General features: G+C 45.4%; 1 protein-coding gene across 1 annotated transcript in view; it reads left to right on the forward strand.

Moving 5' to 3' along the window:
- The first annotated feature begins 1,478 nt into the window (after positions 1-1,478).
- The window catches only part of PDZRN3 (PDZ domain containing ring finger 3), a 219,792-nt gene continuing 199,645 nt past the window's right edge, over positions 1,479-21,625 (forward strand). The window contains exons 1-2 of the mRNA XM_036878020.2: positions 1,479-2,337; positions 15,962-16,048. Of these exons, the coding sequence (XP_036733915.2) occupies positions 1,615-2,337; positions 15,962-16,048 (810 nt within the window). The 5' untranslated portion in view covers positions 1,479-1,614. The remainder of the gene's footprint in view (positions 2,338-15,961; positions 16,049-21,625) is intronic.

The following is a 21,625-nucleotide window of genomic DNA, read 5'->3' on the forward strand; positions in this document are numbered from 1 at the left end:
AGTCGGTCAACATGGATGCTGTAATCCCACTTCCCAGGCCTCCAACCCACACTACGCAGAGAGATCCAGCTTTTCCACTTCACTTTTCAGAAACTGGCAGCAGATTCCAAATGAAAATTCCACACCTTCATTTCTTTCTTACCAACACTGTCTGTGTGTTTCTTAACAATGTCTACAGCCTTGGGAGAGTAAAAAAAAAAAAAATTACCGAATCCATTCGTGATGCTATGAATTGATGACCTAGGTTGGAATCCCAAACTTTACCGTCCGCACTAGGAGTGCTGCTGAAAACTACCCAGCTGGGCTCACTGTATGAACTGCCTGATGAAGCTACCCCAGAGTAGAAGGGAAGTCCAGGTTCATGGATGGCCACTTTCAAATCAAGGGGAACTCCTCAGCCCAGCAGCGCTAGCATCACTTGGAAGCTCTTTCAACATGGACGTTTTCAGACCCCCGCCCCAGACCCACTGGATCAGAATTCACATCCACATTAAAATTTGATAAACACTGCGCTGCGGGACAGCTTTTTTGTTTTGTTTTGTTTGTCTTATCCCAGCCTGAGTTTCCCCGATTGGAAAATGGAAATACAACAGAGCAAACAGAAAAACTGAAGGAACGCAGTCCATATGATTGCGGGAGATGATGGGGAACATCTCCACGTTCTATACGTGGGAAGTTTTTTCAAGATTTTGATGTTGTACAAGCAGCATTACATCTTTTGTAGTAAGAAAAGTACTTTTTACGTGGAGTTAACACTCTTGCAACATTGTCCTGATGATTTTTGAAGCGACCGGTTTAAAAGCGCCCAGGACAACGCGTGCCACGCTCAAGTGCAGACACTTGGGAAACGGCAGAGCCAGCACACCAGCCTCTCCGACTGACAGCCCGCAAGCAGCTCTCGTCCCTGTATGTTCGCCCGGGTAGAGGTGTACTTGGGTCCTGGACACCTTCCTGGAGTCCGCAGAACCTCTGGTCGGAACTGTAGTTGCAGGAGAGTCCCGCAGGCTCTCTAACTTTCCCTGGATCGAAATAAATAAAGACCGTAAGTGCTGAAGAGAGCGGGCCCCAAGATATTTTTCAATCTCTGCAATCAGCCACCAAAAGAGGGCGGGGGAGAGGAGTAAAAAGTCGCGATTTGTCCCGGAAGGAGCTCCAAGAGGACTTGTCTGGGGGACGACAGCAGCCTCAGTAACAAACGCAGTGAGCTTTTCTCAGCTGCCGTTTTGTCTCCGATAGCGTGAACTGCAAGACAGTCAAGGAGTCGCGGAAAGAAGGGCTCAGGCTAGCGTTCTGGGCGGGCCAGTCCCCTTGGCGAGCCTCTGGGTCTCCCCTCTCTCCTCTGCCTCCCCTATTCCTCCCGGCGTTCTCTCTTTTGCAGAGGGCGGGCGGGCGGGAGGCAGTCGAGGAAGGATGTGCATGCGCACGCGTTCGCGCAAATACGGCCGGAGGAGTCCTGTTCCTCGGGCATTTTCCGAGGAAGTCTGGAGCAATTAGGCTCAGTCCGGGGAGAGCCAGCGAGCGAGCGGGCGGCGCAGCCGGCTTGTCTGGGCTGCCTCGCAGGGAGGGAGGGGGCGGCCGGCCGCCCGGCGGCGACCCCGGGCCCCGGCCGCCACTATGGGCTTCGAGCTGGACCGCTTCGATGGCGACGTGGACCCGGACCTGAAGTGCGCGCTGTGCCACAAGGTCCTGGAGGACCCACTGACCACGCCGTGCGGCCACGTCTTCTGCGCCGGCTGCGTGCTGCCCTGGGTGGTGCAGGAGGGCAGCTGTCCGGCGCGCTGCCGCGGTCGCCTGTCGGCCAAGGAGCTCAACCACGTCCTGCCGCTCAAGCGCCTCATCCTCAAGCTGGACATCAAGTGTGCGCACGCAACGCGCGGCTGCAGCCAGGTGGTCAAGCTGCAGCAGCTGCCGGAGCACCTCGAACGCTGCGACTTCGCGCCCGCGCGCTGTCGCCACGCGGGCTGCAGCCAGGTGCTGCTGCGGCGCGACGTGGAGGCGCACATGCGCGACGCGTGCGACGCGCGGCCCGTGGGCCGCTGCCAGGAGGGCTGCGGGCTGCCCCTGACGCACGGCGAGCAGCGCGCGGGAGGCCACTGCTGCGCCCGGGCGTTGCGGGCGCAAAACGGCACGCTGCAGGCTCGCCTGGGCGCGCTGCACAAGGCGTTCAAGAAGGAGGCGCTGCGCGCGGGTAAGCGCGAGAAGTCGCTGGTGGCGCAGCTGGCCGCGGCGCAGCTGGAGCTGCAGATGACCGCCCTGCGCTACCAAAAGAAGTTCACCGAATACAGCGCGCGCCTCGACTCGCTCAGCCGCTGCGTGGCCGCGCCTCCCGGCGGCAAGGTACGCTCCCGCCGCCCTCCCTGACCCCCCCGCCAGCCCCTGTGGGCCCTGGGACGCTGGGAGCTTCCAAGAAGCATCCTTGCCGTCCTCTTCTAACACTGCTTGCCAGCGGTTGTCACAAGGAGCAGGTCAGGACTCTGAGTCAGTCTAAGTTTGGAAAGTGTGGTCCCTACAGATCAGACGCACCGAGTGAAATACAGCTTCAGGGGTTCTGGAAAGACGGAAAGAACCCCACAGCCAGGTTAGAGAAGAGTGACTGGCTTCAGAGTCAGAGCTCTGTCCAGAGGCTTTGCTGCTCAGACCAGCTAGGTGATCTTGGGGAAGTCGCTTAACCTGTTTTAAGTTTAGGAAACATGGTCCCTATACATGTGGCACGCAGGACGAACTATATCCATGCATCCTCAGGAATTCCAGAAAGACTAAAAAGAACCCACAGCCAGTGTAAAGAAAGTTAAGAAGGATGCCAGAAGAGAGGCCTCGGGAGTAAAAGCTGGATCCAAACGGGGGTTTTGCTGCCAGCTAGCTGAATGACCTTGAGCAAGCTGCTTAACCTCTCTAAAGTTGGAAAGTGTGGTCCCAAGAGATGTCACAGAGCGCAGAGTGGGTGAAACATAGCCAGGCACTCTCTGTAGTGTCCATCTGGTGATTCCAGGAAGAATTAAAGGAACCGCACCAAGTATAAAGTAATAATTCAGAGTGTGTTCTCTGGAATTAAAACTTCAGGAAATGGGCTTTTGACTAACCAGCTGGGTAACCTTGCTGCCGAATCCCCATATACCTCAGTTTCCCAAAACATAAAATAGGTTGTCAGCTTTCAGGGGGAGAATATATTAAAAGGATTTGGCACTGTGCCTGGTAGAAAGACAATGCTCAACAAGTGGTATCTGCAATTATCTTTAACGTACTTCCCACCTTCCCTCTCCCCAGCTATCCCCTTGTTCTGGTAGTTAGTGTAATTTTAACAGCCAACACTTGTGAAGGCTTACTTCACTGTAGGCCTAATGCTAAGTACTTCTCAGTTGTTTCCTTTTTAATCAAGTAAGGTAGACACAGTACTTCTCATTCAGTACATTAAGAAACTGAGGCCCCTGTGAGGGACAGTCATGTGCCTGGCTCACAGTTTCAGGAGGCCGGAGTTGGGTTCTGAACCCAGACACGCCTGTCTCTCCAGCCCAAGCTCTTAACCGCAAGTACCATTTATTAAGTGTTTATTATGTGCCAGTAACTGTGGCAAGCCCTTTATAAGCATGATCTATTTAATCCTTTGGGATGTAGGAAGCAGGCTCAGAGAGGTCGTGAGACTTGTCCCAGAGTCAAACAGTGACTTGGAACAGAGTGAGGAATCAGGTTCTTCCCCAAAGTTCTCAACCTGGGGACGTGTTGCCATTTGGGGTCCCATAATTCTTTGTTGTTGGGGGCTGTCCTGTACCCAAAGGATGTTCGACATCACCCCTGGCCTCTACCCCCGACATGCCAATATGACTTTCTCCCCCAAGTTGTGACAACCAAAAAGGTCCCCAGATATTGTCAAGTGTCTTCCAGGACAGGGGACAAAATCCATCCCTTGAGAAACAGTGTTTCGCCAACTGCAAAGTCCACATTTTCAACAAATTGGGAGGGACACAGCCATACTGCTGCCATGGTATGGTGGGCTGTTTCTGTTGGCTCAGCAAAGGAGCCCATATTTGCCCAACAGGGCCCCCGGGAACCTGCATCTGCTTGGCCTCTTCCAGCCCTCTCCCAACCCCCGCTTCCTTACGCCAGGCCTGCAAGTTTTCCAAGCGCCCCCTCCCTGCTTCCACCCCATCTTGGCCCCCGGCCTGTCTGTCAGCTGCAGCCTCAGCAGCTGGCCGGCTCTGGGCGGAGGGCAAATATTTACAGCTCAGAGGCTCACCCAGGACTGCACAAGCCTGTAAAAGAGACTGCTGTGAGCCAGCAAGTCACCTAAACACAGGGCAAGGCTTGGTGTTTAAGCAGGCGCCAGGTTTGGGGTAAAGGAGTCCCCGAATTTTGCCTGTTTATGCTGTCATCTAGACTTCCTGCCTAGTTTTAAGTGATGCTTATTTATAAATAAGCCATTCACTCGCCCAGAGTTTATACATCATTCATTGTTAAGCTAGTTTATTATTTCTTCTTGCCTTTCTGTTTTCTTTCTGGAGTGTTTGGGTAAACACTCCGACTCAAAAATATGATACTTGAATCAAAACTGTGGATGGTTTTGAAGCTCTGTAGGGTGAGCTGGTAGGATAATCAAGGGTATTAAGTTTAGGGACAAGATGTTGTTTTATCGAGCTCACAGAAAACTTCCTTCTGGAGTCAGAGCCCTTGCTTGGGACTTTGATGCACCTCCTAGAGGACAGCCAAGAATGGCCGGGCCTCAAAGCTGTGCTAGTTCCTCTCCCTGGCTCACACCCTGGCTGGCCTCAGCTGAGGCCTTAGGGAAGCTTGCTTCTCTCGCACCAAAGTTAACCCTCAGTGGCCCTTGCTAAAAGCTTTTGCTGTTCCTGAATCAGCCAGAAAAAACCCTCCTACTGCAAGCTGTTTAAGAACTTGTTTATTTCATTGGGCTGACCCTCTACCCCTGCTACATATTGTTTATTCTTTTCCCAAAAAAAAACCCGGAAGGATTTATATTGCTTGGAAATTCTCAGGCACAACCCTTGTTAAAAAATAAGTCTCAGTGTCTACCTCCCTGGTACAAACTGACGTAGATAAGAAACAGAAGATTTTCAATACTAGCCCTTCAAGGCCTAGACTTTGTTCCCTAAAAGACTTGACATTATTTAAATTATCTTGGGTTTCACATATTCTGACACCAGCTGAGTGTTTGGGGCTTGTTAGTGCTGTACCTACATAAGCATCACTGTTCCTTTTCTAAAATGTGACTGAGAGCAATGCTTCTCCAACCTTCATATGATCAGAATCACCTGGAGAGCATGTTAAATTGCAGATTCCTGAGTCTCGCACCTGGAGGTACTAATCCATTTGGGCTGGTGTGGGACCTGAGATTGTAGTTTTAACAAGCTCCCAGGTGATGCTGATCCACCCAACACACTTGAAGTAGCTGTTCAGCCAGAGAGGTTATAGGCCCAAGTACAGACATAGACAAATGTGCATTGGTGACCTCCACAGTTACGATGTTACTGATCGTTGTCTGAACATCCCTTCCTAAACATTTGAAGAAAGACCAGGTAAAGCCCTCAAACCCAGACTTCCCAGCATTTGTGTGGTGGGTAACCATGGTCGAGAAAGGCATGTGGAGCCACATCTGGGTTCCAGCAGGCTTCCTGCTGCTAGCCTTGAATACATTAGAGTTTTGATCTCAGGCTCAGTTTCCCACCTGGGCTTACCCATCTGATTCTAAGAGCAAAAGTATTCTATAGCAAAAACTTCTTTGGCTTTCTGGGAAAAGGAAAGCTCTGAGCATAAATTTCCTTGGCATTGTTGAAAAACTGAGAGTTATCCTTACTACCTTCTTCTCTGTATCCCACATCCAGTATGCCATTCAGTCCTGTTGATCTTTACCTTCTAACACTTCTTGAATCTGTTCACTTCTCTCCATCCCTATCCCATGACCACCTTGGTCCAAACCAGGGTTTTTCTGCCACAACACTATTAACACTGTGGGCTGGATAATTCTTCTGTATATGTGTGTGGCAGGGAGGGTGTCCCGTGCATTGTAGGATGTCTACCAGCATCCCAGGCCTCTACCTACAAGATGCTAGTAGCACTCCCCAAGTCCTAACAATCACAGATAATCTGGAGACACTGCCAAATGTTTCCCCGGAGGGACAGCCTTGGTCTCAGCCACCATCATCTCTTGCCTGGACCACAATCACTCCCTCTCTGTATCATCTTGCTCCTTTCCAATTACTTAGCAGTGGGAATGATGTCATAGAAACGTAAACCTTACATGACTCTTCTTAAACTCTGCTATGCCTTCCAGTGTCTCTGTGCCTTCTGGCAATGCCTTCCAGTGTCTCTGTGCCTTCCGGCATATGGCTGTAAGGTCTGGATCCTGCCAGCCTCTGCCTGCCTGTGTTCTTACAGCCTTCATTCTCTCTTCCCAGCTTTACTGTCTCTGGTAGTTCCTTGAGTATGGCCCCCAAGCTCTTTCCTGCCCCTGGGCCTTTGCACTTGCTCTTTTTTTTTTTCACTTGGAACAGTCTTAATAACCACTCAGCACTAGATAATCTGCAAGTTTTTGAACTCTGTCCTCCTGCCCCCTGCCTTTCTGTCAGCACTTTGGGTTTGCTCTGCGCTGCATAACCTTTCTGTCCTTCCCATCCAAATTCAAATGTTACTGCTGAGATGATGCCCTTTGACCTCATGAACTAGGTCTGGTGCCCTGAGGCACTCACTGGTACTCCTCCTGTATGGTATTTATCACAGCAGTAACGGAACAATTGGAAGAGCTATGTATTATCTGTCTCCCCAGGAGGGACCCCTTGTGCCTTCTTCAGGGCTGTGTCACAGGCAGAGATTGCCATGTGGCCATGTAAGCTTGCCATATGTGTTTGAACCATGGATGAATTCAAGATAGAAAGGGTTGTCTTGTCAACCATCAAAACTTTTCAGATTGCTAACCAAGAGTGAGCTAGTATTGAAAAAGATGAGTTTTTCCGTGACCCCCAACTTAATAAAATTGTTCCCAGGTTTTTAGGAGGCATTCTTTTTGTTCCACTAGATCCACCCAGATCAAATCGTATGAAGCCCCAAATCCCAGAAATGATTTTGTCCATTTCAGAACTCCCAGAGATAAGTGAATCTAATAGACAATTGTACCAAAGGTGTTCCAGATGTTCAAACGCTTTGAAATGTATCTGAGTGTTCACCATTCAGTATAGGTTCTGTTTCTGAAAAGCTCCACTAAATAGCCATTCCACTGTGCATCTAACAGAATGGCCCAGTTCAGCTAAGGGAATTGGGGGCTGTCACATCCATTTCATCTCTGTGTTTTATTTAAAATACTAGAATTTGTTTTACAGTATGTTATCCATCTGCATTGGATTTAATGATCATAACTGAACAATCTGACTTGTGGATTCTGTTGACATTTGTAAGAGTTTCTTTTTGCATTCAGAAATGGTGCTTGCCTTTCTGTATAAATACTTGATGAGTAAGAATCTCTTTATAAGGCAGTTGTGCATTGGAGTGTAGATCAGGAACCTAAAAGGAAAGGAAGTCATATTCATGGAGTTCTACTGGGTGCCATATGCTTAGGGTTCTTTATGTGCTATATATGTTAGCTTCTCCGTCTTCTTCATTAGGTAGACCTCTTTTTTTGTTGTTATCAGACAGCTAGGTTAAGGCCGGAAGTCACACAGGTCCTAAGTGTGGAACTGGAATTTGAACCCAGCACCTGACTCCAAGCTCATACACTGTTACCAAAATAAGAAAAGCATTTTTTCCAGAGGATCCCCCCCAAAGTCTCAGACAGGTTTCCAAAGGACTGTTATTACATAGGCAAGCACTGTGTGGAGTGGAGGTGTACATATATGATTTTATTTTATCCTCAGATGCTGTGACATAAGATCTCTTCCCATATTACCAATTACCCTCCATATTACAGATGCAAAAGCAGAAGCTCCGGTCAGATAACTTCCCCAGCCTCCTCCTTTGGCTTTGATGTGGTCTGATGGCTTCTGGCCGCAGTGTTGGTGTATTCATTCCATGCCATCAGTCCCATTTTCCTGGGTCCGGTGCACAGTGCATGGAATATAAAACAAAACAGGTCCTGGCAGTAAAGGAGGTTCACACTAAATGAGTAAGAAGGAATTAAAGATGGTAGGCTGGATGGAATAGTGGCTCACTTTTCTCTAATTTTTATCCTAGTAATTTAAAGGGTGGTTGACAGGAAGCAAATTAAATCCTTCCAAATGTATTCTAGCAATGTATCTTCTCACATTCTTGTATACTACATGCCAGATACCATGATGGACCCCCGTGGATACAGAGGTGAACTACAACAGCCTTAACCCATGGGAATAATCAGACACCCACTTGTGTCTTTGAAAACACAATTCAGGTCTTACTCTTCTTTGCTTACACAGGCGTTTTAGCAGTGGGTTAGCCTCTGTCCTTCCTTGACTAATGCTGTTCTAACAAGCCTGTTTCAATAAGAAAGGGAAATGGTATAATAGTGATTACTCTTTTAAAGAAAATAACTAACAGATGGATCTGAGCATCTGTCTTGCTTACCCTGCCCATACATATATTCAACAAGGAACCTGAGGGACAGAGACACCAAAGGGGAGGGTCTCCCTGGCGGTGGGTAATGGGCACACAGAAATGAGTCCTGGCAAAGAGGGCACCCCTGGAATTTTGCTAAAAGCAGTTTTCAGGTGTCCTGTGTCTGCTGCTCATAGATCGGAGGGAAGAAGTCCCTTCAGGTTGTGGGTAGCAGCCAGAGCCGGTGATACTGGGTTCGTACGCTGCCTCTGCCACAGTGTACAGGGCCTTTGGGAGGATCTTCCCACCTCCTCTAAGCCTCAATCACCTCATCTCTAAAATGGGATAACAACATGCCTGCTGATAGAGTTGGCTGTAGTACTAAATGAAGGATGTACATAAAGTGTCCAGTAAGACTGGCAAGCATTTCTCAGACATTTATTAAGTCCCTGGCACCTGTAGATTTTTAGACCTTTTTCAATTAAGTTGCTGAAGAAATGTTTGAATCTGGAGGTGGATTAAAGGGGACGGAAAGGGCTTTCTACGCAGTCACAGTATCAGTGTGAGCCTCTTGCTGCCCTGTGTGACCAGTTCTCTGGGTTACTATCAATTTTTCAGGCAGAAATCATGAGAAAGAGGGATATTCATATCAGTTTCACTGTGTGGGTAGCACCTCATGGCTAAGCTCTACAGGAGTTGGTTAAAGCTCATGCATAAAATGAGAGTTGGGGAGTTATGGGTATTTGCATTTCTCACACTGAAATGAGCAGTGCCAAGGAGAGGGCAGTGAGGCGGAGCTCCCGCCCTCCTGTAAGCAACAACTGATGGTGTTACAGCCGTACAGCCTTGGCTTGCTTTCCGATTTGGGGAAGAAAATGCTTTAGGTTGGGTAACTGAAGGTTTAAATTGCAAAAACCGCAACCACCCTATGGTCCATGAAGTGGGAACGTGGAAATGCTGTTGCACCTTAAATAAGGCTTTTTGTTGTTTCTCTGTTGGTGAAGCCAGAAAAGCAGATGAGTTGATGATAAAAATTAGAGATACAAACTGGAAATCAAACTGATGGGAATAGAGATTTAGGAATTCCTCAGATTATTTAAATAAAGCAACAGATTAAAGAAATAGGTATGTTTTTTGGCCTTGGAAAGTATTTCTCTAACATTATTTTTCAAAAATATCCTGTTTGGCTTATGAATGAGCATGTATACTATTCTGTGACACTAAGACTTTGGAAAACCTCTTTCTTTGTTCCTTTCTCCCTGTTTCTCCATGTCCTGTATCTTTTTCATCTTCTCCAGGCCTATTTTGTTAACAGATACATGCTGCTGAAACTTGTTGACTGTCTCATCCACTTTCAATTTTCAAGCACCATCCCCACGACTATCTCAGCTTTAGGCTTGACCGGTTTCCTCTTCTGTCCTTCCTCCAAGAACCCCCACTTTAGAACTGGAGAGAGGTTTAATTACATGGAGGGCTTGGTCCAAGCTGCTTTGCCTAAACATGGAGTGACAGAGAGGACACGGACATCTCGGCCTAGGGAGTGAAGCCATCCCCATTTCCCTGGTACAGGATTTCTGGCAGCCGGCTCTCCCTCCTGGTCTCCACAACCCCCACCCCTGCACATTTGTGTACTTCCTTGTCACCAGTCAGTAGACAGAGCCTTTTCCCAGCCGCGTAGTCTTGAGAGCTTTGCATAATCTGAGGCAGAGAAGTGTCATCTCACCCCAGGCACACAGACTAGCGGTCAGTCAGTCATAGTGTTCAAAACCCACTGGGTAGCTTTCCAGTCCAGCCAGTTCTCAGCTGCAGGTCCCACAACAGCAGTAATCGGGGAACACCCATCACTGGGCAGAAAGGAGTGTTTAGAAAGAATCCACACTGACAGTGGCATGGGTGGGCTCTCGGGGCTGCCACACCGTTTAGGAGGTGGCACCCATCCAAGCTTCAGAGGCCTGATTGTTTGGAGAATGGTGGCAGACTTATACTAAAAAGGAAAGGGACTGTGTCCATAAAAGCCAGTTCACATTCTTGAATATTAAAAAAAAAAAAATCCAGCCACCATAGGTGTCTTTCTGACAAAGTGCGTTTGCTGTTTGCTTTCTCCTTGTGACTTTTATTTGCCCCCCAACTTCTTGTCCAGTTAGAGCTTGAGTTGAAAGCTGAGAAGATTATGACTTGGATGATTTTAACACTGATCCATCCAGTAGTTACATGTTTGAATATGATAGGAAACTTAGTGAGATCAACTATCATGTTCCCGAACATCGACCTTCCATTTCTGCTTGTGTCTTACTGGCATGGGTGGTGCTCGTGGCTCAGGCCATTGTTTAGGGCTTGATGCCCACACACCCCTTCCCTGGGGTTGTTACACCTTTGCCTTTTCTCAGTGCTGAAGACCGAAGCACTTTGCATGTCGACTCTACCCTGCATGAGGGGCCCAACCTCCCCCTTAGGTTAGGCTCTGGAATGTACAGTGAGGATCGGTTAGAACTTTCTGCCCCTTGCCAAGGAGACGGGGATGTCACTAGACTTCAGAATAGGACTGGAGTCTTTCCTCTCCCCTCCAGGCTCCTGTGAGGGCTCCTCGGTCCTCTGGGGCCTGGCCTCTGCAGGGAGGGGACACAGGCCACCTGGGAAGAGTATCAGGGGCAGCTCTAGGAAGAGCCAAGCAGGTGCCTCTCATTTCCATTTTTGCTGTTGTTTATCCCCCCTATTTTTCCCTTTCTTCCCTTGGCAACCCATCCAGACCCCTGAGCTGGTGGAATTGGGAGCAATCCCCGAGGCTCAGCCACCCCTGAGCTCCCTCTGCTCTCCCCTCCCTGCTGCTTCTACCTCTGCCGTCGCCTCTCCAGCCCACAGCCTCTCGGACTCGATGTGTGTCCTGTCCTGCTTGAACCAGCATCTGTTCCCTGCCCCCCTGCTCCCGTGGCCGTCTCTGCCCGGGCCTGGGCATGGTTCCCGCTCTTCATGCCCTGCAGCCCACCTGTCAGTAGCATTTCCTGTCCCATCTCTTCTCCTCTGCCAGTCCAGACATAGTCTTTGTCTTCCTTCTACCACTTTCAGATTAAAAACTTTCTACTGGCCCTTCAGCAGTCCTTCCAGAACGTGCCACCCTTTGTCCAGGTTTGGGGAAAAGAGTAACATGTCCACGCAGTAGTTCCAATCAGATGGCCAGCTGGGTGATAAATATATAACGATCCTTGTTTGCTGACCTTCAGGCCTCAGCTCTCCCAAACTTGGTTTAGACTGACTACATTAATTTAGGATTCGACATTGTCCATTGCTTAGATTGTGCAGCAGAGTGATGTAGGTAGTAAAAGAGGACCACGGCCTCAGTGTTGAGCTGTGCTAGTCTCCATCCACACTGTGCCCTCACTTCCTTTTTGAGCAAGCACTTAACTATTGGCCAGACACTGTACTGAGGCACTTTGCAATGATTGTCCGCTTCATGCATACTTCATGATAACCCTGTGACGTAAGAAGAAATCATTATTATACGTTTGTGGACGAAGAGACCAAACTCAGGCTCTGACTCTGAAGTCCACAATCCTGACTATTACTCGATTCCTGTTGGGGGCATAATACTATTCTGATGCCCTTTAGGGCATACCAACTACTTCCTGTCTTTGCCACTGTTACTGCATCATTCAAGGCAGCTTTGCTTAAAACTCTAATTCCAAAACTTATTTGATGTCTAATATTTCATGACACATTACTGTGAAGGCTCAGTCTTTTGAGGCAAAGCAATTTAGGATAGGATCCAAAAATTTACCAGCATAGCACAAAGAGCCTTGGTGTCAGTGTCCTGTGGACCTGGATCCCAGTCCTGTCTCTCCCACTTTGCAGCTCTGGGATCTTAGGCAAGTATATGAATTTCTCAAAGCTTAGACATTTTCTCAGGTATAGACATTGATAATAATGCCTGCTTCCAAAGGTTTAGGTTTTAGTTAATCAGTTGTTCACATGAAATAGAGCTCTTTCCCATTTTTGTTCTAATATGTATGATCATTTAGAAAATTTCAAAGCGTGGACTATGACAACCTACCAGAAGAGACCAATACTGATTAAATTTTCCTGTAGACAGAAGATGCCTTAACATACTGTCTGTGACCAGTCAGGACAGCAGCATTGATGAGAGCTTTCACTCTTTTCCCATTTATACATCTCTTCAATGGGTGGAATATAATTGAATGAGAATCATTTAAATGCCCTCTATCCTGATGGATTTTGACCCCAGAAACAGGCTAAACGACTAAGCAGGAATTAATGTTAATGTGGTAGATGTGTTATGTGCAGTCTACTGTTTAAATTCTGTATTAATATTTCTTAAGAATTAGAAATTAAACCGAAGTAGTTAAGATTGCTTTTGGGGAGGGGAATGGAAAGGAAAAACTAGAATCAAGCTCAGGATGCCAAAGAAAATTATCTTTGCTAGTTAAATAGAAAAATGAAAGGAATACAGCCTAGACAGCTTTTCTCTTATGTTATCGCTTCCAGTATCGTGTGTTGAGTCTTCCTTGTGTTGCTCAGTGCTGTCAATCAGTCCTGAAATGGGCAGTGCCACCTAAAGCCAATGTGTAACCCTTCTGGACTGCAGACTAGGTCCAGACGCATGTAGAAAACGAGAATAACCCTTCGTTCTCTCCAGCGATTGCATCTGGCAAAGGTAGACAGTTTGTTCCAAAATGTTCTTTGCAACTTGCTATTCAGCTAAGGAATGTCACATTTCACGCATTTTCTCATTTGTTTCTAGAGACAAATCTCTGAGGCTAGGGCCAGACTTAGGTGTCTTTGGGCATCTTAGATTTGGTCTTTTGGGAATAACTATTTGAGTCAGCATTTCTGAGTTTTGTTCTGACTTTGATTTTCTGAGTAAGACCTCCTAGAATGAGTTCCTTTGTGGAACTTTTTGGAACTCCAACAATTGAACCATCTTGGGAGGGATCTAAGATGTCGTTAGACCACATGGCATGCTTTTCTGCATTCCATATTAAAAGGGAGTTGTATAGAAGAGTAAGGTCGGTCAAGAATTGGAGATCATGGGTTCAAATCAAGCTCAACCTCTTCCTAACTCTTTGACATGGGACAACTTTGTTAACCATTCTGCCTTACCACCTGTATCATGAAGATATAATAGTGTCAGTTGATAGGATTGGTCAGATTAGTAACAAAATTAAGCACTTAAATGATCAATATAATTTCTCGCACATAGTAAGCAGCCAGTACAAGTTAGCTGTTACCGTTGCTAATGCAGTGAAATAATATTTCTTTCTTTTTCTTCCATCTTTTAGCAGACTGTGGTTATCACACAGTAGATTTAAAACTAGTGTTTTTAATAATTTGATTGTCTGTTCTCCTTCGTGCATCATTTGAGATCGTCAAACTGGCACCATCTGTCTTTGATTATTGTGTAACTGTGCAGTTTCTCTCACTGAGTAGTTATGAAAGTCAGAAATGTTAAGATATGTACAATAACGTGATCAAATTACCATGTATTTCTACTTTTTCACTCCTTTAAGACAGCAAAGCAAGCAATGGGCTCACCAGGATTTTCTGTTTCCAAGGCAGAAAGATATAAACTATTTCAGATTGCAAATCATCATGTTTACATTTCTAAGCTATTAGGTTGATTCTGAATGTTTATACTGGTACAGCAGTGAAAGTTGTTGCCTATTAACTTAGTGCTAGCCAAATTAATTATAGAAATTGATAGCATCACCCCATGTTCTGGATAGTGGTGCTGTGAGCTGGAATTCAAGAATTGCAAAAGTAAATAGGGTTGTCAATATAGAGGCTCTGGTGTTTTTTGTTAATTATAGTAGCTTGTTAGAGACTTGCTGATCTTTTACATTAATACACTCTTTTAAATATCAAGTAAGTGATCCTGCAGACATGAATATTTTGTCATGTGCTCACAGGATGCCTTGTTCTCTCATCAGACACTATCTTTTTCTAACAATTGCCATTTTTGTTTTTACAGGGTTTTAGTAATTGATGTTTAGATTGACATGAAATTGTTGAAAATATTTTGAATTCTGCCATCTGCTAACTAGTCATGAGAAATAGCTGTGGTTACTAAGATTTTAAACATGGGATAATTTTTTATATTGAGGCCCCTTAGACTTTAGTATATATGTGTGTGTGTATGTATACTTTTTTTTTTTTTGACTCCATTGGCCACAGTTCTGGCCAAAAAGGGAAACATTTTTGCATTGACAACTACAGCGACACAGCCGCAGAGCTCCCGAAAAACCCCTGGGCCCCGCAGGGCAGGAAGAGTGGTTTGCTTTGCCAGTGTGGCTGAGTCGGATAGCAGTGTTCATGCCATTATAATGGTGCCATTTATTTCCCTAGAAAAAATAGATGGCAAAAATCTGATCAGGAAGCAGTAAATATCAGCATAAAATTTCTTTTGTGATAAGCTGTCGGTGTGGTTTTTTTAAACGAGCTTACAGTGAAGTATTTCACTTATTTAAAACACACCACCTTGAGGGAACATCTTTAAACCGAAAATGCAAGTGAAGCAATTGCAAGTCTGTATAGTCAGGACATGGGAAGTTTTGCATATCCTTCAAATGACTGAAAGTTTCAGAAGTGTATCAGCGAGTTTACTGTTTGTGTTAAAGCATCTTTAAGCACAATGTGCACATAAGGTTAAATGTGTTTTGATCCATCCGTCTGTTACTTGAGAGTGGGAGCTGAGGTGCCCTGGCATCTCCATCCCTATTGACTATTGACTGTGTGCCTGTGTGACCTGCTTAGGTGACTTCTACTGGTTGATTTAAAGGGGTTCATGCGGACCAGCCTCCTTGGAACAGAGTGTTTTCTGTTAAGCGGTCTGTATCCCCTGTGGACTGGACAGTAATTACTTTGTGAAAAGGCCCCCTCCCCGCTTTCAGTAAGATTCAGGATTTTTTGTTTCCTCTCCATGTTTGCATCTGACTTTCCATGCACTGTCTTTCCCCCAAGCCTCCTAAACACAAATAACCATTGACAGGCCGACTGTTCAGGCGATGGGCAGACGTCCGGGAGGATTGCTATTTGAACCTTTCGTGACAGAACATGAATACTGCTGTTGAGAATGATTGAGAAACAAACAGAAAGTAGCTGTCTAGACAGCCAGCATCCAATGAGCTGGTCAGAGGAACGATGCATTTGCAGACCAAGGAGTCATTGATAGGGAACATTCATTAAGCATGTCTGGACATCTGCAAACATTCTTATGTGGTCACTCCAGAGTTAGGCGGTGTCTAGAAAAGTTTGTGACCTCCTCCTCCACACAGGACAGAGTTTCAGCTTGGGCCCCAAAACTTACCCTGGATACACATCCCATAAGACACACGATTTCTAACTATCAGCTCAGTAGTCCATGAGTCCACTTAGATCAAAAAGAAATTGCTCACATCTGTTTCCTGTTAGTAAATAAAAGCTTGAACATATTTGTTCCTTGCAGGGTGAAGAAACCAGAAGCCTGACTCTGGTCCTGCATCGGGACTCTGGCTCCCTGGGATTCAATATCATCGGTGGCCGGCCGTGCGTGGTATGTTAGCTGCTCAGTGGGGTTCCTCCTTTCCCTGATAAAGCTGGAAGAGGGGTCCTGGTTGAGGGGTGAGGGTAGGAATGTTACTTACCTCATTGCACTCTGTGTAATCAGTCTGTGGCTTATGCAACATCTTCACCCTTGAGGATTTTTATTTAGTTGTGGTCTCCTGAAATAGCATTGTTCTAGCAAAACAACAGCTTTAGAACCATCTAAACTGGTAAGCTTTGGGGGCACAGTCTGGTTGTGTAGCAGTTGAGCTAAAGAAAGCTGTGGGAAGTGTCCATCTGGAAGTGAGGAACTGAGTATCGGGTGTGGGCTCCCAGACTGGAAGTCGGATCTGGAGTTCTGCTCTGGTATCTCTTCACCAGTCAGGGACGAGTCCCTAAGCTGCGGGTTATTGTGTCCCTCAGTGTTTTCCTCCCACAGCAGCTCTTTTTCCACCCCACTCATCATTAATAAGCCCCTCCTCCCAAAAGAAGGGGCCCGATTCAGATCTGTCAGTTTCACTTGGAGGAAAATGTCCACTGCGGAGGCCCCGGGTGGTGTCAGAGGATATGTTTCAGGACCTCACCCTTCAAGCAGGATTGCTAGAATGTGTATCTCTTTGCTTGTTTCCTTTGCTGACCATTTCCTCATCTATTAGCTTAAAAGGAAAGTAGTCAAAAGAAAGGAAAAGAAAGCCAAATTCACTCGTTTGACAAAAAGCACATTAATAAGTTTGTGACTTGTTAGCTGTTGTGCCCCCTAGCTGTTGGCTAGGGGTTAGGAGATACTGTGGAGGCCAGGGGGACTGGGCCCCTGTGGTCATTGAGTGTATGTGCTGGTGGGGACATCAGTCAAGGAACAAGTAAATACATCAATTAAAGATAGGGGAAACTGTTACGCAGGAAAAAATAAAAAGGGAAGACGGCATATGGTAGATATAACAAGGAGCAAAGGGCGTTATTGGCTAGAGTATGAGGAGAGAGAGGAGTAGAGATGACGCTGAAAGCTAAAGGATTAAGAGGATGTTAGCCATCCGGATGGGGCTGTCATTTGCCCTGCCTTCATGGTGTTCATCTGGGTGGTGACACTGATGAGCTAGGAGAGGTGGCACTGCTCTCACTGATGGACTCTGTGCCTGGGGCCATTGAACCTAGGGGAGGAGGTGCCCACTGGAATGGAGTTCTGAAGGGTGAGTAGGAGTTTCACAGTCGGAGGTCCATACATAATATGGTTACTTGAGCACTCTTAACTATAAACATTGAGCGTATTCAGGTAGCTATAAAATTCACTGTCACATGAATGTTCCTTGCCTTATCAAAGTGACATGCAAAAAGGAACATTTTAAATGGTGGAATTAAAATAGGAGTATGAATAAAATTTCTAGTATGTTTTTTCGTCATTCCAGTGCACTGTGTTGCATGTGCCCATCTTTGAAGATCACAGAGCTAGAAGAAAGTGGACAGGCCCAGGGAGGCCCATACAAGACCAGGAATCAGGACAAAAGTGGAAGTTGGGGGAACTACAGGTAGTAGAGTATGGCCGAAGTTGAGGGGTAGGATGGTCAGAAGAGGCCTGCAGAAGATGACCAGGGAATAACACAAGGAGAATTATGATTAAATTCCCTTTGCTTTTGACCCAAGCCACAATTTCAAAAATAACCACAGTTTATTGTAAGAAATGACAACGTAGTTATAGGTGATACAAAGCCATTACAGTGACAAACCAGTACATGATCTGCCTTATAAAATACAAAATATAAAAAAGACCCTTTAGATGAGGTGAAAAGACCAGAATTCTGAAGGGGCTCAGGGCATCCCCCTTTTGCTGAGTCCCAGGGGCTGTACACACACCCTTGTGTTTCTCCTGTTATCGGGTGGAATTCTTAAGAAATTAGTTAAGTCTAGTTGGTAGTATTTTACTTTTTCCTGCCCCCAGCTGAGTGCGGCCACAGGGCTGCCCTGATATAGGCCTCGCTGCCGGGGGTCAGCACCCTCCTGCTCTGGGGCGGGGCGCGCATCTGAGGACTGGTCCCAGGAAATGGGGACTGGGATAGCCCTGAGTTCTCCAACTTACCGTCAAGAGCCTAACTCGTTTTGCTGCTGAGCATGAATAATAGAGAGTTGGCTGAACTTGGTTTCCCTTCGTATCTGTGATTCCTCCTCTCCTCCCCCATTGTTACCAGTTTAAGAAACAAAGTCAGTAAACCAAGGTGCACTTCACCATTAGATGTGGTAGGAGCTCCTGCAGCCCAAACAGCCCAAACCAGGAAGATCTATTCTCTGCTCACCAAAGCGTCTGTAGGAAAAGGGGCCCAGGGTTTCACACATGCTTGAAATGGGGAGGCATGCCTGTGGCTTGGTGATAGTTGGGAAACATAACTCTGTGAAAGTCCGTAAACTGTTTAGTTTGTGCACCTCTCTGGAGAGAAAGGACGCTCCCAACCTCACTGGGATATGGTTCTTTCTCGTGCTTATCAAAGAACATGTTCTAGGTTATTTTCTTTCTCCTTTAAAAACATGATTTAAGTACAAACCAGGCTAAATTTGTAGCATTCGAAAGTGTTCTCAGTTTATGTGGTCTTTTTACAAATACTACATGCATTTCCCCTGGAGGAAAAGTTAATTCCATATGCATGCGTTTCCCATAGTGTTTTTTAAAAACTTGTCCTGATAAGCAGAAATTGCATAATGAAACCTAAATGTATTCTGCACTGTTGCCTAAAAATCTGGCAGGTCATTGAGAACATGCTAAAAAGCCAAGATGGAGCCACAGTGCACACTCATTGTCAGTTACTGGAAGTAGAATGCACTACAGAAGATGCGTGTGTTTCCCAAGACATTCATGGCTTAGGTGCTTGGTTCGGTTGTGACAGCAGCCCAGCCAGGGGGCTCTGACATAAGGCTTTTCACTGCATGATGCAAAGTATATGCACTTAGCAAAATCAGATCATTCATTCATTAGTTCTCCTATCCCCAAAGACATAGCAGCTGGTCTGGTGTATAGAACCTTTCACTTCAGCCTTTGGCAAGTGTACGTCATAGCTAGGTACCCATGGGAAGAAAACAATCCCTTTCATTTTTCTTTTTCCCAAGCAAACAAAGCAAAGCAAATTCCAAGTCACGTGAGTCCACCCTGACAAACAGCTCTAACTTAAAATGTATTAGGAGAGTAGCCAAACCAACTAAGAATAAAGGGATGTCCTTTAAGAGAAAAGTCTAGCTATCAAGGGTGTACTTGATTTCGTTTTCTTTGGTTTTGTGCTTTCTGTATTTTTTTTGCATTTTGTTCCCATCCTCTACCAAACACTGTCTTAATTTAACCTTAAATTTTGGTGTTTGCTCTTGCCTGTTCCTCTCTGGTTTTTGCTTGAACTTTCTGATGCTTCAAAGAAAAATTATTTGTGTAAAATGCAGTATTCTGCAAAATGAACCAAAGCCAGAATCCCATCCCCTATCTCCTTCTTCCTCTCCAGCCAAGAAATGCAAAGTAGTTAAATCAGTAAACACAGATTTCTTTTTCATTTGATATATGGACATCACCTCCTAGGGAACTCAAGCTTGTCCATAAATCCTTTGTGGTTCACTGAGAAACTTCATGCTACTCTAGTGGAATATTCCATAGCCTGGAATGTTGGACTTCTGAATTAGTATATATTTTTGAGATTTTTCTCAGTGGGAGAATTAAATTCTACTTAAAGCTTACATAAGAGAATCAACCTATTACCCTTAGTTTGAAACTGACCTGTGCCACTTAGCTGTGTGACCTTGAATAAGTTGCTTAACCTATCTCAGGTTTTTCTTTTATGAAATGGAATAATAGTACTTGCCACTTTTAGGTATTGTGAAGACTCAGCAGTGGACATAGAGTACTTACTGTGTACCAAGTACCTAGTATGTGCTCGGTAAACAGAAGGTGTTACTCAGGTTCTCATATTTGAAATATGCATGTAGAGAGCTGTGCAGATCCATTGGGACCAGCGCATTTTAGTTAGGCAGCTGTGAGGAAGAAAGGTGTGTAGAGATTCAGACGGTAAAGGGTTAGTGGGCCTGTGTGGAGTGTGTGATGCTGGGCAGGGATGCCTTTGAGGAGAGCTGATCTAGAACAGCACCCGCAGTCTCGCTGACCCTTCTCTTTGGAATAGTGTTGATAGAATCCAGATGGCAGTTAGAGACCTCTCCTTGTCGTGGGGATAAGTGTTGGGAAAAATACCTAATGCTCATTTTAGGTTATGATTTTGGTTTCTTCTGAATCATATTTATAACATTGTGTGTGTGTGTGTGTGTGTGTGTGTGCGTGTCTTTGTGAGAAAGGGAGGGAGAGGGGAGGGGTGGGGAGCCTGCTTTTCTCATCCATATTTACTGCTGTTGCAAATGAAGAGGAAGACCGAGCCACATTCAGAGTCATCCCTTTCCCTCTTTAGCATATAGGGTTTGTTTCTTTGCTCTTTAAAGAAAAAAAATACTGTGTTTCTCAGTTATTTTTTAGCAAATGGTATTTGTATGTGTTTGCATGTAGAGAAATTGGTATTAAAATAGATCTGTGACATTATGGCAAGGAATTTAGCATGAAGGTAGATTTTGGAGTTTTTGTGGAACATCCTGAACTTAGTTTCAAATGCTTTCATTTGGAAACAACCCATGCTTTTGCCATTTAATTTATAAATCCATCTGTTAATCACTAAAAATTTAATCCACACACTTGGAGAAACATCCCAGTGCTGTTTGGAAAGAAGTTCATGAGCAAGCTGTGAGGGTTTTTTATGAGCTTATTGGAACTTTTTGGTTTTAAATCAAAGAAGGATTTTGAGCAGTGAGCTGTCTTCTTTCCCAGAAAATTTCGGTCCAGGCTTTGAAAGATCTGAAGGGATTCAAGGAGTTTGGAGATCAGAATTTATTAGGATTGGGTGGTGTTGGTGGGCTTTTCTGATGCAAATCAGAGCAAAAACAAAATGCTTTTTTCTCAATCAGATTATTGGATATTTAAAAGCTTAATAATACAGTTGACCCTTGAACAATATGAGAGTTAAGGACACTGTCTTCCAGTGGAAAATCCATGTATAGTTTTTAACTCCCTAAAACTTAACTACTAATAAATAGCTTAGTGAAGCCTTACCGATAACATACAGTTAACACATACTATGTACATAGTATGTATTATATGCTGTATTCTTAGAAAAAATTAATCTGAAGAAAAGAAAACATTTTTTCAAGTTGTCACAGATCACCAAAAAATTTTCCAATGTATTTATTGAAAAATATCTGCATATAAGTGGACCCGCTCTGTTCAGACCCGTGTTGTTCAAAGGTTACCTGCTGGTCAGGATGTAGAGAATGCTGTGTCTAATGAGCTGTCAGCACAAACTTTCTGAAGGGTGATTTGACCATATCTGTCAATTGCACTTATCCTTTGACTGGACAGTGCCATTGCTAGGGATTTGCCCCCAGATACACATTTAGCAAAGCTCTTTCAAAATACAGGTAGGAAGGTGCTAAAGACATTGTCTGTAATGCCAACAACTGAAACAGTGCTGATTATCACTATGTTGGGACACTGTTAAGCCAATCACCAAGTAAGTGGGACCGAAAGTGA

The sequence above is a fragment of the Manis pentadactyla genome, chromosome 1 (genome assembly GCF_030020395.1).
Source record: "Manis pentadactyla isolate mManPen7 chromosome 1, mManPen7.hap1, whole genome shotgun sequence".
Classification (NCBI taxonomy): domain Eukaryota; kingdom Metazoa; phylum Chordata; class Mammalia; order Pholidota; family Manidae; genus Manis; species Manis pentadactyla.